General features: G+C 34.0%; 1 protein-coding gene across 11 annotated transcripts in view; it reads left to right on the top strand.

Annotated features, from left to right (window-relative positions):
- Positions 1–27,408, top strand: part of PPP2R5E (protein phosphatase 2 regulatory subunit B'epsilon) — a 168,628-nt gene that overhangs the window by 137,414 nt on the left and 3,806 nt on the right. For 6 of the 11 annotated variants that reach the window (XM_074290317.1, XM_074290318.1, XM_074290325.1 and 3 more), the window contains 8 exons: positions 8,914–9,044; positions 9,147–9,206; positions 10,118–10,226; positions 12,688–12,741; positions 12,847–12,897; positions 17,047–17,166; positions 19,845–19,972; positions 22,685–22,786. In XM_074290317.1, coding sequence (XP_074146418.1) covers positions 8,914–9,044; positions 9,147–9,206; positions 10,118–10,226; positions 12,688–12,741; positions 12,847–12,897; positions 17,047–17,166; positions 19,845–19,972; positions 22,685–22,786 — 755 coding nt within the window. Of the gene's footprint in view, positions 1–8,913; positions 9,045–9,146; positions 9,207–10,117; positions 10,227–12,687; positions 12,742–12,846; positions 12,898–17,046; positions 17,171–19,844; positions 19,973–22,684; positions 22,787–27,408 lie in introns of all 11 variants that reach the window. The other 5 variants (XM_074290320.1, XM_074290321.1, XM_074290327.1 and 2 more) reach the window with 1 other exon arrangement.

Below are 27,408 nucleotides of genomic sequence, written 5' to 3'. Positions count from 1 at the left end.
AATTATATAATACTATATAAATTATGATGACCAAGTTTGGCTCTAAAGAAGAGTTATGTAAATCTAGAGGTGGGGAGCGATAGGTATGAGATAATGTATATATACTGTCCCATGTTCAGTGTGTTTGTTGGCTTTGCTGAAATTTTTTTTCCTGTCTTAATCCTCATTACAATAGAATAATAATGTTTATTACAATACAATAGGTTGGGAGAAATGAGGGATATATTTGGAAACAAGTATGACATAAAATGAAATTTTAGATTGCATTTTTGTAGACTTTGGGGGCTAGATCCTATAACTTTTAGGCCTTTTATTCCTATTTATCCTTATCTTGGGGCTCTTTACAGTTCTGGACCAGTTATTTTACTTTAGACCCCTGACTAAGGAACAGTATCTTTTGAGTTATAAATTTCACCTTTTGGAAAAAAGGACAGATTGGATACAGTATTTAGGAAAGAACAAATAACCTTCAGCATAAAGCAACAGAATTTCATATGTACAGACTTTGATAACAGTTAACAAATACTTGTAAGCATCTCTTATGTCAGGCTCCAAGGACAAAAATGCAGAGAATGAAACAATGCCTATTTTTGAGGAGCTTATATTCTCTCAAGGAAGGGTGTGTGTGTGTGTGTGTGTGTGTGTGTGTGATAAATGGCATAAAATAAATAAAAATACTTTCAAAGTAGTTAAATATAAGATAATTTGGGAGGAAAGGCACTAGCATTGGGGGAGATCAGAAATGTTTTATGTAGAAGATAGTGCTTAAATTGTATCTTGGAGATCTTATAAAGGAAGAGAGAGACTCTATAAAGTGAAGATAAAGAGGGAATGCATTTGAAGCATGAGTAGTGAATCCTGCAAAGGCACCAATACAGAAAATATTGTTTAGATTACTTAGTGGGTGGAGATTGGCAGTGGGATGGCTGTGAATAATGGCTAATAAGACTGGAAAGATGTTGGAATCAGGTTGTTTAGAGTTTTGACAGCTAAACAGTAAAGTTTCTATTTTATCTTAGTCACAGTAGGAAGCCATTAGTTGATTGAGTAGGAGAGGTAGGTGGTCAAATTTTTACTTAGAGAAAATTATTTTGGCAGTACATATACATGGCATTATACATATTGAGGCAGGGAATCTGCTGCACTTATCTAAGTAAGATGTGATGAGGACATGAATTAAAGTGGTAGCTGCATGAGGAGAGAAAAGGGGTTAAGATGACATATTAAAAAGGTAGATATGATAAGACTTGGCAATTTATTAGATGTAGTTGGTGAGGGAGATTAGGGAGCTGAGGAACATGCTGAGTTGTGGACATAGGAGAATGGAAAAATGGTAGTGTTTTTAATAAAGTAGATGTGGAGGAAAGAAGAGTTTTGAAAAAAAGATGAGTTTAGTTTTAGATATGTTGAGTTTGATTAACTTATTCGCTGAGCCACGGTTTCTTCTTTTGTAAAATGGTGGTCATGTTACTTAGTACACTAATGTTATATGACAGTAGAGTTACTGTCAGGAAAATCAGGATTGCAGTTCCACCTTGAAACATACTACTTGGCTTGGTGACTTTGGAAGTCCCTTAACCTCTTAGTACTTTTGTACAATACTTTAAAACTTAAAAGTTGAGGATAATTGCTATTCTTCATTGATAGGAGTTTGTGTTGTGAGGTTTCTGTATGAATGAATTCATAGGTCTAGATCCCAAAACCAAAATAATTTGTTAAGTGTGCTTGTGTCACACAAACACACCTTTCTGGTGCTGACCTGAAAGAGGTTGTTCACTCATCAAGGAAAAAGCTAGAATCTTTTTTGAAAAACAGTTTAGCAAAGAATCAAGGCTCAGTATTAATGCACTACTTTTGCATGCATTTGGGCTTTCCTCCCAAATAGTAAAATAAATAAAATAGATATGTTTATAACCCAAACTTGGCTATTGATTTCCCATGACCATAGTACATATACACAAATAATTTTTAATACATGGTTAAATATGACAAATGCACAGGAGAGGAATGAACAAAGAACTTTGAAGGTTTAGAAAATTTTCCTACTGTGGCACAGGACAGTTCATTTGAATTCAAAGAATATTTAGTGCTTCAAAATTTGCACATACAAAATCTGTGCTTATAGCACAGATCAGAGATCTCAGGGAAGAAGATGGCTGAATGATATGTGGAAAACCTCCAAGTATCATTGGAATTGGGCCTTGAAAAATGGAGAGAATTTCAGTTGTACTTTTTGTGTACGAATATCATGTATGAATTTATATATTACTTTATTCTGTATTTATTTAAATGATACAAGTTAGCAATATATTTTTTTTTAATCACTGGGGATTTAATATTTCTAAAGACTGTCTTCTTTGAGTCTACAAGTCTAAAATGCTAGTGGTTGCTAAGAGACATATTACTCAAATGTCTACATAAGCATATCTACTGCTGTGGATTGCTATTTAGTAATTTGTACTTCACATTTAAAGTTATATTTAGCAAAAAGGTGCCGTAATTACCATGCAAATCACTTAGCTTATCCTTAAAAGTGACCTTTTGTCATTATGTTTTAAAACCTCAAAATATATTGGATAAAACAGAAATCAACATATTGGATTTCAGAGTCTAGCTTGAAATGGGTCATAAAGAATCTTAAATTTCAACTTTAAAGAAGTGTTTTCAAAACCATTCGATATATATTAAATATTTTGCCTTTTCTCCCTCAAAACCATTTTACCTAGAACAGTGATTCTCAAAAAGAGATCCTTTAATAGGTCTGAGCAGTCAAAACTTTTCTTTATATTTTATTGTTCAGTCGTATCTGACTCTGTATGACTCTGGGGTTTTCTTGGCAAAGAAATTAGAGTGGTTTGCCATTTCCTTCTCCAATTTAATTTACAGATGAGTAATTGATACAGATAAGATTAAGTGACTTGCACAGAATCATACAGCCATTATGTGGCTGAGGCTGTATTTAAACTTTGAAAAATGAATCTTCCTGATTCTAAGCCTCAGTGCTCTTATCTATTGTCCTACCTACCTGTTATTTATACTAAGATGTTTTCATTTGAAATATGGCAACCATCAAGAGATATAACCCACATAAACAAAAGTTTTTGATGGGGTGGAACTCCTCAATAATTTCTAAGAGTATAAAGGGGCCTTAGAACAAATAAAAGATTAGTAGATTCGTATATGGAACTTATTAAATAATTATTACCAGTTAAACAAACTGATTTCCTCTACTCTGCCCACAAAAGCAAATTCACCAAAACCCCTTCATCCTTGTTCCAGGTGTAAGAAAGTAAGAAAGGAGGGAAGAAAGATAGAAAGAAATATGAATGTGAAGTATAGTAAATTGGGGGATTTTGTAGGCAATTTAGTCCAATCTTTTTTTCATTTTTACAGAGGCATATAGTATAGTAGAAAACGTACTTTGGCTTCAAGTCAGGAAGACCTGAGTTTAAAAGACCTGAGCCTCAAGATACTTTGTAGCTATGTTATCCTGGGCAAATCACATAATCACTGTGTAATAAAATGGAGATAATTGTTGAGGATAAAGTAAGACAATATTTGTAAACTCTTTGTAAACCTTCGTATACTATGTCAGTATTAGCTCTTACTAAGTAAATTATTATTGATGGGTTTTTTTTTTTTACATCAACTTAATTTCTTCCAATATACTACTTTTCCTTTCCCAGAGAGCCATCTCATATAACAAAGAATATTTTATAAAGACAAAAGAATAAGAAGTGTAGAAACAATCAGCAGAACTAATCACTACATTGAAAAGTTTGGAAATGAGCAGTGTGCCACACTTGTGAACCTCATCTCTCTGCTAAGAGATGGATGGGGGGGAGAGAAAGGGAGTGTTGTCTTCTTTTATCTCTTCCTTCTAGCTGTGCCTCTTCTTTATGTCTACTTGGACCAAGCAGGGTAAATTTATTCCCTTTTCTATGGTGTGGGTCTTCAAATACAGCAATCATATCATCCCCTCCCCATTCCTATGTCTTTCCTCCTCCAAGCTAATCATCTAATACCTTCAACTAATCTTCATATGGCATAATCTTCATCTATTTTGTTCTGCTTTAAGACACAATCTCCAGTTTATTTTCTTAGTTTTTTTTTTTTTTTTTTTAAGACCCGAGGTAAAGAAAATTTTTTAACAGTTTGGATATTTGAGGTTCCTTCTAACTCCAGCTATATGATGGTGCTAGTAATAATAAAAGGAAGAAAATTCACATTTATATACCATTTTTTTGTCACCAAATATTTTTCTCATACCGACATTTTTGTCTGTGTATGGGAGGGGACAGAATCCTTCTATAATTTTTTTGGTACATGAACCCCTGTTGAGGTTAGCACTTAATTCAGGTTAGCAAATTTTTGTGTGTGTGTGTATGTGCGTGTGTGTGTGTGTGTGTGTGTGTGTGTGTGTGTGTGTGTGTGTGTGTGTGTGTGTGTGTGTGTGTGTAATCTGTGGGTTTAGGGAGTTGCCTGAGGCTCTCTGAGAATATAAATGATTTGCCCAAGATCATATGTCCAGGATGGATCGAGGCTTTCCTGGTCCCAAGGCCAGCTCTATCCTCTCTGCCTCATATTATCATCTACATCTTATAGAAAAGGAAACTGAAGCTCCAGGTGATTAAGTAACCAGTAAATGTCAAGAGTTGGGATTTACTCTTCATTTTCCTTTGTGGCTTCTGTATCAGCAGCTCCCCTGCCTCTTCATACACTTGTCTGCTTTGCTATAGATATAATTTTTGTGAAGCAAAATTGCATTTTTTTTTTCATCTATCTTTGTATTTCCCTCTTTGCTTTGTAATACAGTAGGTGCTAAAAATAATTATTTGATCATTGGATGATTATAACTTTTAGAATTAAATATTTGTGATTATGAATCTAATCAATCTTCCCCCCCCCTTTTATGTGTTTTTTCATGTGTAATAGAGGCTTATTGGATAATACATCATATATACTAATTAATTAGGGAGTTAAGGATTGATTTCAATTGTTTTTGACCTTATTTGGTATAAATTGTTTTCTCTTTGTTAACTAATTTCAAATATATTACATAGTGTTTATACTAGCATTTAGGATTCCTTCATGAAGATTTACAGACAATAATAGAAAAATGTTCCATACTTTTTTGTTTCCTTTTTAAAAGTTTAATTCAATTGAACAAGCATGTGTAATCACCTATTCTATTATGCAAGATGCTCTGTGCTCTGTCAGACATAACAAAGACATAACAAAATAGCCTGTGCCCTAACATTCTACTAGTGGGGAGGGAATGACACATGCAGAAAAATTACATAAGTAAATATATTATATTGTTGTTTGTCCTTCATTTTCAAAGAGGACCAGTTACATCAAGGGCAGGCAGTGTCTTGACTTGCATGTGAATGGGATTTAAGTGAGGCAGAGTTGCACAGAGTCTCAGTCTCACTCTTTCTTCCTGAGTCATTGTGACAGGACAAAAGTCAAGAAGACTGGCAGTGACCTGGAAGACAGTGGATGTCCATGGTCTCTGATGCCTGATCAAATTCTTAAGAGCTCCTATTCTGCTAGGGAAAGTCTTCAAATGCTTAGAGTAGATATTCCCCTAACTCATCAACAGGTTGGAGGCCTCTCAGTTACCTTTAACCTGATTTAGCCCGTCTGTTCAGAAGATTTACCAAGGTATGGTTGCTGTGCAGTTACAGCATCTTAAGACCACAGATGAGAGTTGGATGAATTAGGTGGGACATATAAGGTAGAAGAACAGCCCTGAAAAAAATTTCAGCAAGCATTCACACTAGAGGTGCTAGTTCCTGAATATCTCATGCACCCCAAATACATAGAATATATGCAAATAAAATATACATAAAAATTTTAATATAAAGGCTGTTTATTAGCAATTGATCAGAATTCCCTAAGGCTAAAATAGAAAAACAAGAATTGAAATAGAAATACAAGAGGGATGTAGTGTGTGTAGTTGAGGGTGTGTGTGCAAAGAGTGGTGCTCAGAGAAGGGAGTTTTAGTCTAGACAGGCTACATCTCATAGGGATCCTGAGTAGAGGAGACTTGTCTCCTTTAAGGTAGCTGAGGTAATGTTGATTTTATGCTTAATCCTTGGAGAAGTTGTAGAAGTGTATACATGTGGCAGCAAAGCAGATGTCTAATCTTAGGCCTTCTCTGATGGTCAAAGCAGGAGAAAATGGAGTGTCTGGTAATTTTTTTGAACATTCACTAAAATCTGGTAGTAAATGGTATATTTCTTTTGTGGTAGATTGTAGCTGAAAGCTTTGATTCTATCTCATTTTCACTTTAGATTAACAGAATACTGTTAGATTCAGAACAAGTTTTTTTTTTTTTTTTTTTTTTTTTTAAACTGAACTCTTCACCTTGTTTTAGGAAGATTGACTTCTGAATTAATGTCAATCTTAAGTTAGCACATTGATAGAACATCTTATTCTGTATTCACCTCTGTTGTTTAATTATAGTTTTAGTTTGACAATTTGTTGTTGTTGGTTGTTTTTTAGTCATTTCTTGCCAAAGATATTGGAGTGGCTTGCCATTCCTTCTTCAGCTTATTTTATAAATGAGCAAACTGAGGTAAACAAGGTTATCCAGCTCGTAACTGGGTAACTGGGTTTGAACTATAGAAGATGAATCTTCCTGATTCCAGGCCTGGCACTCTTATCCAACTATGCCACCTTGCTGGCCTGGGTTTGACAATAGGCTACCTGTTAACCATATTCTAATTTTAAACAAATTGAATCAGTTTTCTCATTTCTTCTGTAAGTATGTGTATGTAGATATAGTTATTTTGTTTCATGTACTATGGTTCTGCCTTTATTTTTTCCATATAATTGATACATAATTTTGGCTTTGCCAATTACTACTATTTTTGAAACTTTACCTTCTTTGGGTCATTTTCTTCGTCTTTTAGTTGAAGGTTTTGGAATAAATGTTGACAAAGGTCTTATTCAGTCTTGATTCTTTTATCTTTGTCTCTTATTTATATTAAAGAGTAAAGAGTACATTTTGTTAATCCTTTTTTTTTGCATCTGATTAAAACTATGATTCATTTTCAAATTTTTTTAAAGATGTAAATTTTTTAAAAAGTATCTTTCCATAAGACTAAAGCAAAGTACCCTGTATTCTATTTTTGAGGATCTATTGAAGCCATTAGTTAATTATTATGTTTTCATGCAATGGTTTCAAGATTAACTATATGCAACTATAGTTGATTCAAGCTTTATAACCTTTTTCCCCCTTCCCATATGCCAGTTGTGAATTACTCATAAAATTGTTTTATAAGACCTAAAATAGAAACAGAACCAAAAATAATGGGGAGAAAATCCATTCCTTTTGTTAATGAATAATATGATAAGCCATATGAGTGTGTAGCAGAGTATACAAATCACAGAGCAAAAGATGAGACTAAAATAGCATACTTGCCTGTTCAGTGGTTTTCATCTTTGGCCAATAGTATTTCAGACTTTGTGAATATTGCTCTGTAGCATAGCTTAATATTTGAAGATGCTGTAGCTAATAATTATTTATCACGTGTGTGTGTGTGTGTGTGTGTGTGTGTGTGTGTGTGAGAGAGAGAAAGAGAATACCACTTGTTCCATTTCCCATTTGCTTGTTTTTAAATTGTTTGTGTAGCCAATTGATGTCTATGGCATTGTCACTACTTCACCAAAAATCAAACCTTCCCATTTGATTGCTTTCTGCCAAGGTAGTCTTTTCAAGTATTCTATAATTGTGCCATATCATATGCTATTAACTCTGTTTTTTCCTAGCCATTCTACATGTAAGAGAATGAAAATTTCTTTGATAATTTATTCTAACCTAAAATACCTTGTCAAGTCAGTGAGATAAAACAATTTCATTCATAAAAGAAACTGAAATTTTGTTAGGTTTACCAGCTTATGCTTTGCTAGGGTAGTCTCAGATGCTGAAATTTTGGCCTGCCCCAACCTGACATTTCTGAACATTTTGGCCATTTTGTATTTAGGGGTTGGAAGAGTGGGCCCCTTATTGGGTTGGATTGGTAAAAAAAAAAAAAAAAATGTAATCATGTTATGGCCAAACTGATGATGAAGTCTTCTGCACAAATTAAGTTTGTTTCTAGATTATACACAAAAAACTTCAAATATGTTAGCCTCAGAGTATTCAAAGAATCTCCTTGGCCACATTAAAAATAGGCAGCAGCCTGGGTCTGGACTAGAAGCCTTGGGTTCAGATCTTGATTTTGATATTTTAAACCTCTTTGGTGATCCAAGTTCATTTTTCTGGGCCTCATTTTCATGGTGATTTTAACTAGGTTTTCATCATCTGTCTAACTCTGAATCCTATGATTCTATATGAAGATTCATATATACTTCCTTGCTTAGAAGTAATGTGTTACTTTTGGTTATTTTATTTGCCTGAAGTCTTTCTGAAGAAGATATACCATTTAGTACTTTTTAAGGATGATGCCATAGATTTTTATATGCAAAGATAGTTTTCAACATTCACCCTTGCAAAAACTTGTGTTCCAAGTTTTTCTTTCTCCTTTACTCCTACTCCCTCCTCTAGACAGCAAGCAATTCAATATATGTTAAATATGTAATTTTTCTATACATAATTCCACACTTATTGCTGCACAAGAAAAAATCATATTAAAAAGGAAAAAAATGAGAAAGAAAAAAAAAGCAAGCAAACAACAACAACAAAAAGTTATAAATACTATGTTGTGATCTATCTTCAGTCCCCAGAGGTTTTTTGGGGGGATGGAGATGGCTATTCCATTGGAATTGGCCTGAAGGTGACATAGATTTTATATATAATGATTCTGCTTGTCAGCATTTCCTAAGATTAAATATAAATAGCACATGAATTTTTATTTATTGTTAAATAACATGTGTGATATGTCTGTGTGTTTTCCACAATAGCTTTTGGAACTATTTGACAGTGAAGATCCTCGAGAGCGAGACTACTTAAAAACAGTCTTACACAGAATTTATGGCAAGTTTCTTGGTCTTAGAGCATTTATCCGAAAACAGATTAACAATATTTTTCTACGGTAAGTAGTGAGGGGAGAGATAAAAGGAAGAAAGGCTTAAGGTTTTAATACAAATATTAAATGAACTTGAATAGCCCAAGAACTTTTTTTCTTCTGTTTTAGGTTTGTTTATGAAACTGAACACTTCAATGGAGTAGCTGAACTGTTGGAAATATTAGGAAGGTAAGCACTTTTTGATTTAATTGCTAATCTCAGTTGAATAGCTTTTCTGAAAATTAGAGTCAAGTGGCAAAACTGAAGTGCTGATTTAGATAAATCTTTTTGTAAATTACTTCATGTTTGCTTTAAGCTTGACTAACTTAAGATTTTTTTTTCTTAATCACTTTGTCCTTTGTGTTGATAAGCAGGTATTTTAATTTATTGTAGTGACAACTATCTAACTAATGATTTCTTTATTTGTCTAAGGGCATCTTGTTTTTGTTCTGGGCCAGCTTGTCCCTCAACACATTTGTTGAAAAATTAAAGATCACAAACAAATAAATGAATAAATTGTTATTCTCAAAGGAGCAATATACATATAATAGCTTTTGAACAATTGCCTTAAGGCAGATTTGTGTAATTTATTTGTATTTTCTAATTAGGTAATATGATTGATAGGAAGAAAAAAATGCGTGGTCTGATGTTGGGTTTCTTTTAGTGAAGTCTTCTTACCCACTGTGACTCCTGGTTTGGAAAGAGTTAGGAAGCAGGATCTGTGGTACAGGGAGAAAGTATGATTTGAGAAGAAGAAATGAGCTGGTCAAGTAATTATTTGAAGGAAGGGAATAGGGAAAGTAACAGAGGAGCAAGGAATCTTTTGGTGGAAAGAGAACTTAGACTCTCTAAGTGATTAGATAAGGAATCTTTGCTATAGAATCAAGAATAAAATCTTTGTCTTTTATTTCCCTTACCAGTGAAGAGAAATTTGCTAAATCTTGATCTTGAATTCTAGTGCTCTTTTTTTTTTTTTTTTTTCCTCCACATTGTTGGTATTTTTTTGGCAAATGAAACTGATGCAAATTTTATTATTTGGTAGATAACTTAAATTTGTTGCACTGACATTGTTAATATTTATTTCTTCCCTTTTTTCTTAGTATTATCAATGGCTTTGCCTTACCTCTTAAGGCAGAACACAAACAGTTTCTGGTGAAGGTATTGATTCCTTTACATACAGTCAGGAGCTTATCTCTCTTCCATGCACAGGTAAAATATTTTAAAGTAGTATTTCATGTGGCTACAATAGAATTTCTTGATATCTTAAAAACAATGTGATAACTTAAAAAACCTGCTAAAATTTCACTAGGAAATACTTTTAGCTATGTTGAATCATAGAATTTTTTAGTCTTTTAAAGAACCTTGGCGGTTGCCTAGTCTAGTTCTCTCATTTTGCAAGAAACTTACATAACAGATTAATTGTGACCTTCAACCTCATATAGCTGCTTATTAAACATTGAGACTGTTATATTAAACTGATGTGAATAAATGGATGTCTCAATCTTAGATATTCCAATAGTATTCTTTAGCATGTTTTTCTCCTACCTTTTAATTACCTCACTATTTCCTTTCATGTTTTTTGATCTTCAGATGATTTCCCTGTCTTTTTTGTTCTACTTTTATCACTTTCAGAAGTCACATCTTTTCATTATTGGTCTTTGCTGTTATTTTCCATATTCAGCATGTCATAAAGGGATTGCTAATCTTAATAGCTTTCTAATTCTGTATTAAAATTCTATTCCTTTCTCTCTCCCTCCTCCATATTTGAGTTTGACTAAATATATAATAATTCATTTTTCCAAGTGCTTTTCTTCTTTAAATGTTAAACTCCTATTTCAAGGAAATTTTAGCCCATGTGTTTTGAATTTATTTTTAAAAGTTGTTTCACAATGGTGATTGTTTTCCAAAAAATTTTATTAGCTCTTCCTACAAATCCTGTTTTTTTGTCTTTGGAATCCAAAATCACTTTTAATAAGCATATAAAAAAGAATGTTTACTGTAAATGAACTTTCTTTAGACTCAGAACTCAAGATTTCATCAGATCATATCTATGCCAGACACTTCATTTTTCTGTATGCCAGTGTGGTAAAGCTTTGTCACTTATGTTGGTCAGCAGCATTTCAAATAAGTTCCCATTACTATAGCATTATTTTGGTACCACGGCAAATTACTATTTTGCTAGTATTGCCAGACATAGCAAAGAGGCACTGTTGCAGAACACCAAACACCAAATGATTCAGGAATCTTTGTTCAAAAAAGATCTCTCAGATGAAGTTCAGAGAATTTGAAAATATTTCCGTCTTTTTTCTTTTTTTTCTTTTCTTTTTTTTTTTTTTTTTGGTCATTACATAAACTATTACTGGTATTCTAATTGTAGATGTTTCCTGAGACTCTGTACTAGGTCCTTTTCTCTCCCCCTCTATATTTTCTCTTGGTAACCACATTAGCTCCCATAGGTTTAATTTTCTTGTGATACAACCCCAGCCTCCCCAAGCTTCAGATTTGCCTTTTTGACATTTCAAATGGTGTATGTCAGAGGTATCTCAAACTTTGCACGTCCAAAACAACTCACTGTGTTCCGCCCCCCCCCTCCCAATTCATTTCATTCCAGACTATTCTATTTCTGTCAAAGGAACCACCATTTTTCCAGTCTTTTGTTTTTGTATCCTCTGTGTTTGATCCTTACTAGCACTAACCTCTCATATCCAATTTCCAAATCTTGTTACCTCTACTTCTACAACATCTGTTTCATTCTACCCTTTTTCTCTATTTACAGTTACCATTTTGGTTTAGTTTTTAATTACTTTTTCTGTTCCTTTTCATCCTTAACATATTGCTGCCAAAATAATTATACTTAAGCACATATAGGACCATATGGATCCTCTTTATAATCCTGTCCCAAGCTAATTTTTTAGCCTCCATTGGACACTACTGTTCTTCTTGTTTTGTGTTCAGTCAGTTTACCTTCTGATTGTTCCTCATACACAAGTCCATCTCTCATCTCTGTGCCTTGCACTGTATGTCCCCCATGTCTGGAATGTAGTGCCTCATTTCTACATTATAGAATTCTTTTCTCCTTCAAGATACAGCCCTAGCACCATCTTGTATGTGAAGCTCCAGATGCTAGTGCTCTCTCAATCTTAACGACTTTATATTACATATTTATATGTTGACATCCCTTTCTTCTGTCCCCTCTCTTTCCCCTCTAGCTAAAATGCAGGAATCATTTCATACTTAGTATTTTGTATCTCTGACATATAGAACAGGGCCCAGCATATAAATTGTAGGTTGATTAAGTTGAACTTGTCATATGACCTAAAAGTTAGTAAGGCTTGTATAGATGTCCTTTTTTTTTCTGTCACAGACATATATATCAATTTGCTCTAGTATGTTGGGCCTTGAGTTTTTTTTAATTGTAAAAGGAAGTGATTTTTATAAGTCTTCTTCCAGTCTTAAAATGAGTATAATTTTTTCCCCCCATTAGAATCTAGAAATAAGAATGTTTTGTTTTTAAAAATGTCTTCATTTTGGATTTTTCCTACATTAAGTTAAGACAAAATTTAGTAAGCAGAGCATTACATATTTACACTGTATACTTCTGAGTTTTAAAGAGCTTTTTTTAGTTTTTAGAAAGACATATTTGTAACCTGGTATTTTCCTTTTCTTTCAGTTGGCATATTGCATAGTACAATTTTTGGAGAAAGATCCTTCACTCACAGAGCCAGTAAATATTACTTTGATACTTTTTTTCATTTAAATATTCCTTTTTTCTATTGCTGTGGATTTGAAAAATTAAGTATTCATTTTTCCTCTTTTTTTCCCCATTTAGGTTATTAGAGGGTTAATGAAATTCTGGCCTAAAACATGTAGTCAAAAGGAGGTAAGTTTTTATCACTATGTGAGTTTCATGTCCTAAGTCAGACCTAACTGCATTTCTGTGATGATTTTACCTTTCCTGGTGGTTTTCTTTTGTTGATAGAATTATTATTTTTTTAATATAGTTTTTTATTTACAAGATATATATACATGGGTGTATTGTGATTTTAAAGAAAAGTTCAGATTCGCTCCTATAAATGACGCTCTCAAGCTCAGTTAAAAAGTAAAAGTAAAAAGTTTTAATTAAATAAGACAAGGTATAGATAGCTTAGATTTGCATAAGAAAACCAAATAGAAATAAGAACAATTAACAATATGACAATTATAGCAGATAGAGGAAGAGAATACATCACCAACTCAAGGGAACCTGCAAGATCATCAAACGGCTGGGAGACCCTCTTTTTCAGCCTTCTCAACTTGAGTTGTGTAAAGATTTTCCCGCACAAGGCGTCCCTTTATGGGCGAGGCTCTATCATAGTATGGGACGCTGACTTTTTATATGTCTTTAGACAAAGAAGGTTTTTTGCCAAAAAATTATATAAGGGATTGGCACATACATCTGTGCAGGTGTGGGGTATGGGAGGGCTTCACTAGTTGACTCGTTCCATATCGTCTGCATCTTGACAGTTCTTTATTAATTGCCTATGCTCAGGGAGGGAGCCACTCCTCTCTGGAGCATGAACATCTCTAGGAATGGCTAGTTCCTAGTATCTAGTGTCAAAAATATACAGAGTACATGGAACAGTCAAGTTCCCATAATTTGGAAGCTCAGGCCTGTTAGATTTGAGTGAGTTTATAATTCTAATATGAAATTTTAAATTTCTTATTCAATGGGTAATTTCTCAGCATTTACAATTGCAAAACCTTTTGTTTTAATTTTTCCCTTCCTTCCCCCCACTCCCTCCCCCAGATGGCAGGTTGCCTGATACATGTTAAATATGTTAAAGTATAAGTGTGTGTGTGTGTGTGTGTGTGTGTGTGTGTGTGTGTGTGTGTGTGTGTGTATACGCGCGCACACACACACACACACACACACACACACGTCTATACAGTTATTTTGCTGTACAAAAAGAATCAGACTTTGAAATAGTGTATAATTAACCTGTGAAGAAAATAAAAAATGCAGGCGGACAAAAATAGAGGAATTGGGAATTCTATGTAATGGGTCATAGTTATCTCCCAGAGTTCTTTCGCTGGGTGTAGCTGGTTCAATTCATTACTGCTCTATTGGAACTGATTTGGTTCATCTCATTGTTGAAGAGAGCCATGTCCATCAGAATTGATTATCATATAATATTGTTGTTGAAGTATGTAATGATCTCCTAGTTCTGCTCGTTTCATTCAGCATCAGTTCATATTAGTTCCTCCAGGCCTTTCTGAAATCATCCTGCTGGTCATTTCTTACAGAGCAATAATATTCCATAATATTAATATACTACAATTTATTCAGCCATTCTCCAATTGACGGGCATCCACGCAGTTTCCACTTTCTGGCCACTACAAAGAGGGCTGCCACTAACATTCTTGCACATACAGGTCCCTTTCCCTTCTTTAAGATCTCTTTGGGATATAAGCCCAGTAGTAAGACTGCTAGGTCAAATGGTATGCAAAGTTTGATAACTTTTTCAGCGTAGTTCCAAATTGCTCTCCAGAATGGCTGGATGTATTCACAATTCCACCAACAATGTATTAGTGTCCCAGGTTTCCTACATCCCTTCCAGCATTCCGCATTATCTTTCCCTGTCATTCTAGCCAATCTGACAGGTGTGTAGTGGTATCTCAGAGTTGACTTAATTTGCATTTCTCTGATTAATAATGACTTGGAGCATCTTTTCATATGGCTAGAAATAATTTCAGTTTCTTCATCTGAGAATTGTCTGTTCATTATTGGTAGAATTCTTAATATTACCATAGAAAGGATCTGAATGCAAGAAGGAAAATGCTCATCAAAGTAGCAGCTCTTGAAGAGAGCTCTCTTTGCAACTGATAGGTATCAGTGTTTTCTCAGAATGTAGTAGAAAAAAGCCCAGGACTGAGAGTTAGGAGAACTAGGCTTCATTCTATCAGTTTCTTATTCTGGTGGGTAATTTAACCTCTATGTATGGAGTGCCTTTTATTCAAAAAGGCTGGTGCTAGATTCCTTGCAAACAAAGCCAGACAGGACCAAAGCTTGCTTTCAGGGTCCTTAGAGTTCAGTGGGAAAAGAAGGAATATATAAGTAATAATGATTTAAAAGACAATGAGATAAATGCAGAAAGTGGGTCTAAGCAAAATAGTATGAGAAATTTAGGGAAGAAGGGGTCACTTTCCCCTGAGTCAGGGAAGGCTTTGGGGATAAAGGTGGTATCTGTATTAGAATTTGAAGAATAAGATGGGTTAGGATACATTCCATTTGTGAGATTCTCAGAGCAAAGACATGGAGAGAACAAAATGAGAAGGGGGGTGGTGGAAAACTATTCATTTTCTTTGGACTGTGAAATAAAGGAACAATTGAGATATATGATAGTTAGACAAATCCTTTCCAATCTTGTTTACTTATTTGCTCTATGTCAAATAAGTAAACAGCACTTCAGAGACTGTAATAATGCCTGACTTGTTATCGGCCATCATTAGTAGTTTATCAATGTTTAAAAAAGGATGGAGTGACTTTGTTTCAAAGAAAAACATGAGGTCAAAAAATAAATTCTTCAGTTTTTCAAAAATGAAAAAAAAAAAAAAAAGATCTGAAGTATATGTCTTCCTCCAAAAGTTCACAAGTATGCAGAAAATTTCTTTTATGGGGCAGCTAGGTGGCGCAGTGGATAGAGCACCAGCCTCAAATTTAGGAGGACCTGAGTTCAAATGTAGTCTCAGACACTTAAGACTTACTAGCTGTGTGATCCTGGACAAGTCACTTAACCCCAGCCTCAGGCTGGAAAAAAAAAAGGAAAAAAAAAAAAAGAAAATTTCTTTTATGTCATTATAAATGGATTGTCATAGAGATTATATTTTAATTTACTTTACCTTTTCGAGTAATTTTCTTTTTTTTTTTTTTTTAAATAAAGCTTTTTATTTTCAAAACATATGCACAGATAATTTGACAACATTGACCCTTGTATAGCCTTGTGTTTTAGATTTTCTCCTCCTTCCCTCCATCCCCTCCCCTAGGTGGCAAGCAATTCAATATACGTCAACCATGTTAAAATATGTTAATCATATAACATATTTATACAATTCTCTTGATGCACAAAAGAAATCAGATCAAAAAAAGAAAGTAAATGAGTAAGAAAACAAAATGCAAACTAACATATTTTTCTTTGAAATTTTCTTTAAAATGTCTAATTTATATCACATAACAATTATCTTTGTACCACCACTTATGTTCTAAGTGCCTCTTGCTAGATTAGCATAGTTTAGCAATCAATAAGCATTTATTAAATGCCCAGTGTGGATCAGGTATTGTGTGGATGAAGCAGTTGCAGAAACAAAAATTGAAAAGATCCCTGCCAAGACACAATGTACTTATGTAAATGTATGCAGAATAAATACAAATACATAGCTTATCCAGTACCACTACAGGGTGTTTCACTGTCCACTATAAATCCTTAATGGTGTGTGTGGGGGGGACAAGGGGGAAAGGGGAGAGGCTATTTGTAGATATTTGTACTAGATTGAATGACTTTTAGAGTGTATATAAATGTATGTACACTTTTCTTAATTTTTTTTTTTTTAGTACAATCTCCCTTAAAATGTCCTCATGAAAATTCATACATACATGCCACGTATTGTAGTTCTAGTCCTGATCTTGTCACAAAAAAAACGTAATATAGCAGTTAGTCAAGGCCCTTTGAGGCAGTGTGTGCCTGTTATGATAAGAGTACAGGTGTACTTATTAGTAATAATATGATATGTCATGGAAAAGTTTCATTTATTTTTGGGGGGAGGGCAAATAATTTTCAAGATACTGAGTTAATTTGAAAGGCTATCCTATGTTAAATGCTTTTGTAGAGTAAAAACACAAAGAAATTTCATGCCTTAGTATTTTTTTTTCTTTTGTACAAGTTTTAATATACCAGATTCTCCTACAACAGACCATATGTATAATCACATTTTCAACATCTAGTAAAGATCCTGAAGTTTTATATTTATTTAGCATGTGCTTGTTGTTTTCTAGGTCATGTTCCTTGGAGAGCTGGAAGAAATCTTGGATGTGATTGAACCTTCACAATTTGTTAAAATTCAGGAACCATTGTTTAAACAAATTGCCAAGTGTGTATCTAGCCCTCATTTTCAGGTCAGTAATGAAGAGGATCTTCTTGTGTTTTGTTTGTTTGTTTTTTTTTAACCGCAAGCTGTAATGTCTAGTGGCATGCAGACAGTGGAATTATTTTGGTTGTTTCTTTCTGTGGGATAAAAGTATAATACATGTAGGAATCCATCGTTTGGCATTTTTTGTCTATGTAGGCAATTACATTATTGGAAAGATCAACTAATACTCATATGGAATATAGCCACATTAAGTAGGAAAAAAGCACTTACCTTATATCAGGGGTTCTCAAACTACAGCCTGCGGGCCAGATGCGGCCCACTGAAGACGTTTATGCGGCCCACAAGGTTATGGCAAATGGGCTGAGGGGCGGAGACAGAGTGTGAGGTTCTGTTTTTACTATAGTCCAGCCCTCCCACAGTCCGTGGGACAGTGAACTGGCCCCCTATTTAAAAAGTTTGAGAACCACTGCCTTACATCTTTGGGACTATATGCCAAGGAGTAGAAGGCAGTAAAAATTAGAGCCTCATCTAAGCTTTTAATTTGAACAAAGAATATTGTTGGAAAATAGATTTGTAATGGAAAAAATTCTTTCTTGGCTGATAAAAGTCTAGGGTTTTGTTGTTTATTTCATATAATTTAGAATTAGGAGAGACCTTAGAGATAATTTTCTCACTTCTCTCTGTTTATAGATTAGATTATATGACCTTTCTAGACAGATTAAGTGATCCTAAATTATCTGAGGAGTTAAGAATCAGAAACTGGGGAGAGGGATTCAAATCCAGATTGTCTTCTACTTCCAATGTTAGTACTCTTTCTGTTATACTACCCTGCCTTTTAAGTGTCCTTAGTATTGATAAAATTGGGCAAAAGACATTTATGTTTCAAACTCACAAAATTGACAAAGATTGACTCCTTTATGAATTGTCTTATCTCTCTAAAGAATAAAACTAGATTTATTAGGGGTAGAAGATGCTAAGGGGTTTAATGTATAGAAAAGCTTCCTAGGCTATTATTCGCTGGAAATAGGTCAACCAATAAAGGATTGGATGACATTTTTTTAGACATGTTGGAAATAATGTTGTTTCAGATCAGGATTGGATTAGTTGGCCTCTAAGATCTTTTCTAACTGAAATTCTTTGATTCACAGTTTTTGAAGAACTGGATTGAGGTAGAGAAACAGTTGAGGATGGCATGTTTTTGCAGCAGTTGAACGTACTTTCTCATATATCCTGTTCCTTTTATATACTCTTGTACAATAGTACTTACAAATGCAGTCTTAATTTGCATGTAATTATTTTAATATTAGCTTTAGCTTTCTTAGTAGATTATAAGATTAATAAGTGAAGAGACTTTCTTTAACTCTCTTGTATTCTTAGTGCAGTACCTTGTAGCACATAGGAAATAGCTAAGTAAATAATGGTTCACATTTATATTATACTTTATGGATGACAAAGCACTTTCTCCCCAGTAGATCCCTGAAATAATAGTACAGGTTTTATTGTCCCTATTTCATATATGTGAAAATTGAATTTCAGAGCTTAGGTGTTTTGCTTAAGGTCATATAGCTAATAAATAATGACATTCCAGGTCTTCTCACTCCAGGTCCATGCTCAATCTGGATAAATGAATGTAAAGATGGGAATGATTGAAGAAAAAGAAAAGGAATAGGATAATATCAATTTTAGAAAATGATGAAATGTCTTAAATATTATAGTTAAATACATTATGACTACAAGAAGATAGTTTTATCTGTTTGATTTTTCCTGTCAGTTACTAAACTTAGTTTTTAGGTACTGCTTTTTTATGTCAGAAAACTTTTATAGATAATATTATTGCCCAAATTCAATTTCCATATAGAAAAATAGAAATAAAGAAATTGGAAAACTTTCCCAGAGTTAATTTGCAGGTTTTTATCATAATCAGAATTAGACTTAAGGAATTACTAATTTACTGTTTTATTTCCAGTATCCCTTCTTTTCTTTCTTGAATTCCCCAACAAAAAGTTCAGAGTACTGTATACTAAGTTTTTTTTTTTTTTTTAATTCTTTAAAACTATTGGGGATGGTAAGTGACATTAAAGCCTGAGAAAGATAAGTTGTCATCCCATCCCACCCCAATATTTTGTTCTCATTTTAAGACAATTATTTCTAATTTATATGAGAGCAAGAAATCACCATTTTTTTTTTTTCCTACATAGTCTCACTTTGTAGATGATGCATTATGCCTGTCCTAATGAATTCTTAGGTTGGGGTAGGATATCAATTTATATTGAGAAAAAGATGTATAGGAAAGGATGGAAGCAAATATATGATAACACTTTCAAGAGTGCAAAAGAATTATTTTGGAGATTATAAAGAATTTAGAAGCAGAATTAATGGCATTTGAGGTCAAAGAGTTATTTATACAATAATGACATGGAAGATAATATAAAGAGAAAAAGGCACAAAATTTTAAAATTCAGGAACCATTTAGGATTTTGCAGAGACATTGAAAATACATTCCCTAATGAAGTAAGTATTAATATTTAATTTTGTACCTGATTGAAATATCATTGATTTGATTTTTTTAATCAAGAAAAAGACAAATAACCACCTAAAACATGTTTATTTAGAAATGATAACATTTTATTTTATCTTATTTTTTTGCAAAGCCATTAGCTGATTTTTTTTTAGATATTTATTTTATTTTCCCTTTCTTCAAAGGTGGCAGAGAGAGCACTGTATTATTGGAATAATGAATACATCATGAGTTTGATAGAGGAAAACTCCAATGTCATCCTTCCCATCATGTTTTCCAGTCTCTATAGGATTTCCAAAGAACATTGGAACCCGTAAGTTTTAGTTCAGGATTTTTATTTTTTCAATTCCTTTAAGAGCTGGTTATGTCATTTCTTATGTCAGAAAAACCTCAGTGGTTTCTTAAAGTTAAAAGTATTTTTTTTTGGCCTGGTATTTAAAACCTTTCCTTAATCTTGTTCCACCCAACTTTTCTAGCCTTATTTTATACTACTCCACTGCATTTACTATATAATTCAGCTAAACTGGATGTATCCTTAGACATTCCTCTTGCTTTTCTGCCTGAGTGTCTTGATTCACACCATTCCCCTTGCTTGTCATATCTTCACTTCCCTCTTTTATCCCTATTCAATTTCTGCCCATCCTATGCCTTCATAACATTTTTCCTTGATCTTCCCCCCGCCCCCTTCCCACTGCCACCATTTTTTTTACTCCCTCCTTTTTTGTACCTCTCTAATGTGTCTGTCATGTATTATTTGGAATTAGAAGTTTTTGTGTATGTCATATCTCCCTATTAGACAGTAATCACTACTGTGGAAGAGGTGATCTTATATAAGCTTTGCACATACCTCAGCATTGATTATCATAGAGCCATACTTGGTACATAATGGGCACTTAATAAATCTTTGTTAAATTGAATTGTCTAACTTTTAGCCTCTTGGATTTAATCCTTTTAGAAGTTTCATAGAGAAAGAATTGTGATGTAAAGTATTCAAATATTGGTTTAAATTTCAGTTGGGTATAAGTAAAAACCATGTTTGATTTTTATTAACCTACATATTTACATTTAAAACAACTTCATGCCATGAAAACATATCAGTTATAATTTATCACTAATCATAGATTTTAAAAAATCAGTATATGTATAAATAAGAAATCTACATATGAAAATTATTTAGAGCCTTTATAGTATCATTTGTAATACTATAAATGTTCTAAATTATTTTTTAAATATGTAGATATTACATATATGTGTATATATATATATCTATATATCTTTAAGAGTTTCACATATAAATTTTCTTAAATCTCATTTGCCTTATGTATAACTAATGGGTTACATTTATAAAAAAAATTGTAAGATGATAATAGCTGTGATACTAGGATATATATAGTGCTTTAAGGATTGCAAAACACTTTATAAACATTATCTCTTTTTCCCCTCACATTAACCTGGGAGGTGAGTACTATTATCATCTCCATTTTACAGATGAGGAAACTAAGGTAGGCTTAAGTGACTTTCCCAAGATCATATAGTTAGTAAGTATCTGAGGCAGAATTCGAACCTAAGTCTTCCTGACTCTGGATTTGGTGCCCTTCTAGCAAAAATTCTACAAATATCACTTATAGTCATAGGATTTTAGAGCTGCAAGAATGTTAACATATCTTGTATAATATAATTTACCCAATGAGAAAAGTGTTAAGTAACTTATCCAAGTTTCCAACGGTTTTCCAGATTAAAGCTTTCTTCCTTTTTAGAAATGAATTGAATTTCTTCCCCTTGTTTGTTTGCTTGCTTGTTTTTCATAGTAATCAGTTTGGGGCAATAAGTATGTATGTTCTTTCCTCCCTCCTGTCCCCCAATGCTCTTGAGTTAGACTTTAATATTCTTCAGAAGCAAATAGAGCATATGTTGTTTCTTTGAAGTACAGAGAGGTAAAAATGTAGCATCCAGTATGCTTTGAAGCAAAAAGTTGAAATTGGATATTGTATTCATTTGGCATATTAAATTAACAGTAGTGGCAGACATTCATATGGAGTTTACAGATTGCTGTATATAAATCCAATGTCTCATTTGATAAAAGAATCCTGTGAGATAGGTGCTATTCTTATATTCATTTAACAGATGGGAAAACTGAGGCTATGTACTGCTAAGTGATTTTTTTTTCCCCCCCAAGTCACACAGTGAGTATCTTAGGGCAGGTTTTTAACTCAAATTTTCCTGACTCTAATACCACTTTTCCATCTGTTATACCAGCAAGCTGCCTAGATTAGTTTGTGGCAAAGACAGTAATGTCTTTGAGATTATCATTGGAAGATAGAAATTATACTTTTGATATTGTAGATTGAAGCTAAAGCTATTTGGAGTTAGTTCCTAGTTTCATTAGCACATTATAGCATATATACTGCTAGCCTTAGAATTTCCTGACCACATCCAGCAATCTGGAACTTGCCTAGGTGTCTCACAAACATGTGTCATTGGGTCACAAAGGAGATGGGACCAGAGTAGGTGGATTGGAGCCAATCCATTCCTGTCAATAGAAAACTCAAACTTGTCTATTGCTTATCACCATGGAGGTAGTACATTTATTCATCTTTTTTGAATCTTTATAGGAGTAAGTTTTAATTTTTTTTGAAATTCTGTAAATTATCATTTAAAAATTACTTTTAGGAAGAAATTAATGCTAGTAGTTGTCTCATGATTATTAAGTGCCCACTTGTGTAGATTTATTCTCCATACCTTCATAGGAACGCTCCAGTTTTTTTGGCATGGAGGAGTCATAACAGAAATTCTTTCACTTTATCAGGTCTGTAGGGTGGTATTATTAGCCCCTGACTGAATGGATTCTTTCCTTGGGTAGCAAAGAGTGGAATTATAGATCACTTCTAGTTGTGCAACTGGAAAGTGATGGAGACAGAAATATAAATTAGAAAAACTCATCCAAATTAAAATCTTTCTCTGGATTCATTTATCATAGTGTTTAAAAAGACCAATTAACAAATAATCTTTCCTCTGTATTTTGCAGGGCTATCGTTGCTTTAGTGTACAATGTATTGAAGGCATTTATGGAAATGAACAGCACCATGTTTGACGAGTTAACAGCCACTTACAAGTCAGATCGCCAGCGGTAACTCTTTAAAGCTTTTTTGTCAGCTGTGCATAAGGTCCCCTCTTTAGTTCTTGCCTTATTCTTTGCTCAGATTGCCTGCTTTAACCTACTGTCAAATGCAGCACTTTTTTGTTTTTTGTTTTTTGCATGTTCATTTGCTTTATTTTTGTGGAATGCCAAATAATGTCATGCATTGATTTGTTTTGTGCCCTATGAAATACAGTACCTGTCCTCAGGTTTGTGAATATCTAATCTCTCATAGGCTCATTTTCAGCCCTTAGTTTGAAAAGTAAATATGTGCAGCAAATTCTACCCTCATATTAGGTTTTTTTCCAGCCCCAATAGAGTTCCTCAGTGGTATTCCACCATATCTACTGTCATTCCATTTTCAGGCTTTCAGGCAGTTTTAATTTTGGGCTGCTCTTTGAAATATTGGGTTGACTTTATTCTTTCTTTTCTCATATAGATAGGATCCTTTTTATTTGGAATTGCCATTTGGTGAAGAGAAACCTCTTATATTATAAAAAACCTTTTTGTTATGATTTATTTCTTTATTCCCTGTTTGCTTCAGCCCTACCCTTTAGATTCACTTGTGTTGCTTTGCCTTTCCTTTCTACTGTTTTCTATGACACCTGTTCTATCATTAAAAAATTTCCCTTCATCTCAGACTTCCTGTCAGAAATTTGACTCCCTCAGAAGACATTCAGTTAATTTCTGACCATTTTATACATTTTTGGTTGGACCCTTTCTAATTCCTTCCACTTTGGCTCTTAGTACATTGGATACATAGTAGTAGACCTATTCCTTAATTCTTACTTGTTTCTTCAAGATGAGCCCTCTACCTTCATTACTCAATAAATACTATTCCTTTGAGGTTTATTTCATCTGTATTTATTGTACTGTTTAGATCCTTGTTGCACCACCTCATACCATCACACCACCACCACTGCCTCTGCTGCCATCATTGCCGCCACTGTCCTTATCCCAGGCAACACTCTAGGTCATTCTCAAGGACTGGCTCTTAGACTTTTTCTCTGCCTCAAATTCTGACTTGATACATTCATTTTCTCTAAAACATTCTGCTTGTTTATCACTCCTGTTGTCTCTATGCTTATTCTACTGTTGCCACAAGATGGGGCGATCATATCTCTGCTCTCACCATTGCCTATTTCTCTTCTAGAGTGCTGAAATTCTTTTCTGATCTTCCTGTTCTATAATTTCTTCCTCTTCCTTGTTCTTTCTAGAATTATTATTTTCACAGTGACAATACCTGGAATTTAATCCAACAAACATTTATTAGCCACCTGCTATATGCCAGGTATGAGGGAAACAAAGACAAAACAGAGGCACTTTCTATCTTCAAGAGAGCTCACAGCCTTGTTCTCCTATCTTTGTCCCCATTCTTTGGCCACATTTTCTTCTCTTCAGCCTTGACACTTGACTGGTTCTATACTACATTTCCCTCTTCTTTTGATTCTCTTGTTCCATTGGCCTATTGCCTTACATGTATTGACAAATTTGAACCATGGTAACCTACACCCATCTTTCTTGTGGTACTTCCACTCACTTGCTACTAAGTGCCTATGAAAAACATCATACAATTTTGCTGAGTGAGGTTATATAAACTTATTAGTTTCAGTTACATACAAACCCCATTCACTGACACAGCAGAAGGCCTCAGCTTCTATTTTACTTGGAAATTGAGGCCTTAGTTATGAATTTCATTCACTCATCTATTTTACACATCAAAACCTTTCTAGTTGCCTCAATCCTTTCACTCCTTTCTGTTACTTGTTTCAGACTCTGAGACAGGTGATCCTTTTCCTTATCAAGCCTGTACCTGTGGTGTTGATTACATTCCCTTTTTTCTTCAGGATGTTGCCCTTTTAATAATTTCCTCATTTTCTGGCTTCATTCTTCTTGATACCTTAGTGGCTTTTAACAATGTCAATGTCCTACCATTTGGACAGCATCTTATTTTTCAGTTTTGACAATGCTATTCTATCCCCTGATTTTCTCTCATGTCTGATTATTTCTTTTCTTTCTTTCTGTTAACTTCTCATCATCTATCTCTTGCTTCCTGACTGTGTCTGTCAAAATTGTATCCTAGCCTTTCCTCTTGATGAAACCATCAGCTCTCAAAAGTTCATCATTTCTACTTCCAAATATATGAATTCAATTCTAATTTCACTCCTAAACTCATCTCACATTGTCAGTTACTTATTAGATGTGGCTATTTGGAAATACTGTTGGTGTTTTAAACTCAATATGTCTATAATCTTTAGTAATCTAAACAAGTTCTGATATAACAATCATCCTCTCCTGACTATAGAGAGCAGCGTATTCCTTTTCCTTGAAGGAATCTCTTCTCTTTTTCAATCAGATTCATAGATTTGGAGTCATCTTTGACTTTTCTGTTTCTCTACTCTCCTCTTCCCCCCCCGCCCCAAACTCCGTCTTTCTTTCTTTGTCTCTGTCTCTGTCTCTGTCTCTCTCTCTCTCTCTCTCTCTCTCTCTCTCTCTCTCTCTGTCTCTCTCTCTCTCTGTCTGTCTCTGAGGCAGTTAGGGTTAAATGACTTGCTCTCAGGATCAGCTGGTAAGCATTAAGTGTCTGAGGTTGGATTTTGAACTCGGGTTCAGTGCTCTTATACACTATCATCTAGTTGCCCCAGACTTTCTGTTTCTCTTGCCTCTTATAGTTTGTTAGTTACCAGATCTCCCTTCATGGACATCTGTTACATCTGCCTAACCTTTCCTCCTACCCCATCCCACCCCCCTCAAGTCCTGCTGTTTATAATATTAAACTTTTCCTCTCCCTTCCTCTCCTCCCCCCCACCATTTTACTTTATATATCTGTCCAAATAAGTTTGGTTATTTGGTACTTCATGTTCCTCTTCCACTGCTCTTATTCTGCCCCAGCCCTGCCAGTGGTTTCTTACTGGCTCAGTATTAAAATAAAGCTTGACGTTTAGTGACCCTTTAACCTTCCTTAACAGACTTAATATTGTTCCCCTTCAGGCACTCTTATGCTTTGGTGACAGTAATGTATTTGCTATTCTCTGAACTTGATATTCTGTCTTATTCCTTCATGATAATATACACTTTCTCCATTTCATGCCTACAATACATTCCCTATTCTATGTAAACTCTTGATTTCTCCAGTTCATGTTCTCTTCATTTTCAGATTATCTTTATAAGTGATATCACTCATTGGAGGGAAAGGTTCTTCAAGGCAAAATTTTTTTTCAATTTTGTCTTTGTAACTCCAAGCACAGTGTCTTTGTACACAATAGACATTCAGTAACTTCTTTTTAAAACTGGATTGGTGTGAATTGAGTGTAGTGGAATCCTTAACCCATATCACTGGGGAGGTGGTAAATAACAAACTTTTTTTGATTTTACTTAATGGTAGATAGAAAATTTTACCCCTAAATGCACATGACTCAATTATTAAAGGGAAAATTTTCAAGGTGAACACATTTCTTAATCCAAGTTTCTTTCTCATTCCCCCATTTAAGCTAATTCTAATTCCTTTCTCCTTCCAACCATCTTCTCCACCCCTTTTCATCCTCTCCTTTCTTCCCTTCCCTTCTCCCCTCACCCCATTCCCTATCCCCAGTTGCATTACTGTTAACAAAAGTAGCAGCAAACAGACACTTGGCATAGGGAAAACTCAAATTACATTTGTGCTTGAGTTCTTTCCATTTCCACCTTACAAAAAATTCCTGAGTACAGTATTTAAAATATTGCAACTCACCTTTTTCTCTTGTTTTTTTACTCTGAAGGAGAGGACCTGTATTACCATAGAGCTTGCTAACAACAAGTTGGACAAACTCTTAAAATTACTTTTTTTTATTTTTTATTTTTTGCTTTGAAATCTTCAATCAGCATCTTGGGATGGCTCTCAAAAACTTTTGTAAGGTTAAGCTGATTTTATATTCATTTCCAGAGGAGGAGATGAAAAAAGTTTTTCAGAACACTTTCTTTTGTGAGAAGGGTGGCTTCATACCTAGATTCTAAAGGACATTACAAGATTCAGAAATAAATTTAGGATGAGATGAAGTACATAGTTGATAATCTGTCTTGTTTAGTTGAAAGACACATTTTGTATGAGAATGATGATTGTGTGTGTGTGTGTGTGTGTGTGTGTGTGTGTGTGTGTGTGCTACTTTCCTAATCAGAGCATTATTTTATAGGCTTTTGTTTTCTCATTTAAAAAATCAAATATGACCATCTGAGTACCAGTTGAAACGGTTTTAATTTGGCCTAAGAAAACTTTTTTTTTTTCATTTCACATGCTAAATTTTCTAATATGAGTGTGTTTCTTTTCTAATTTTCTAAAGAAGAACATGGAAAAAATGAGAAAAAAAAAAGTCTTAGAACTTTCAGTAATTGAGCACACTCAGGTTGGGCCTTTGGTTTCATTTTGGGCCCCTGCAAACAAAATGCCAGGTACTGTGTATCATAAAATTTTGGGGCTCCTAAAATTATTAGAATATGAACTGCTTTGCTTAATTTCAATTTTGTTAATTATATTTTACAAATGAGAAAAGTCAAGTGAAAAGTCAAGTTGGTTTCAAGGGGCCATCTTATTTTGAGAATTTTTTTTTAAGAGTTAATTTCTTAAAAAGTAAGATTTT

Source organism: Sminthopsis crassicaudata, chromosome 2, assembly GCF_048593235.1.
Source record: "Sminthopsis crassicaudata isolate SCR6 chromosome 2, ASM4859323v1, whole genome shotgun sequence".
Taxonomy (NCBI): Eukaryota; Metazoa; Chordata; class Mammalia; order Dasyuromorphia; family Dasyuridae; genus Sminthopsis; species Sminthopsis crassicaudata.
The sequence above is the reverse complement of the archived record's forward strand: the minus strand, read 5'-3'. Positions and strand labels throughout refer to the sequence as shown.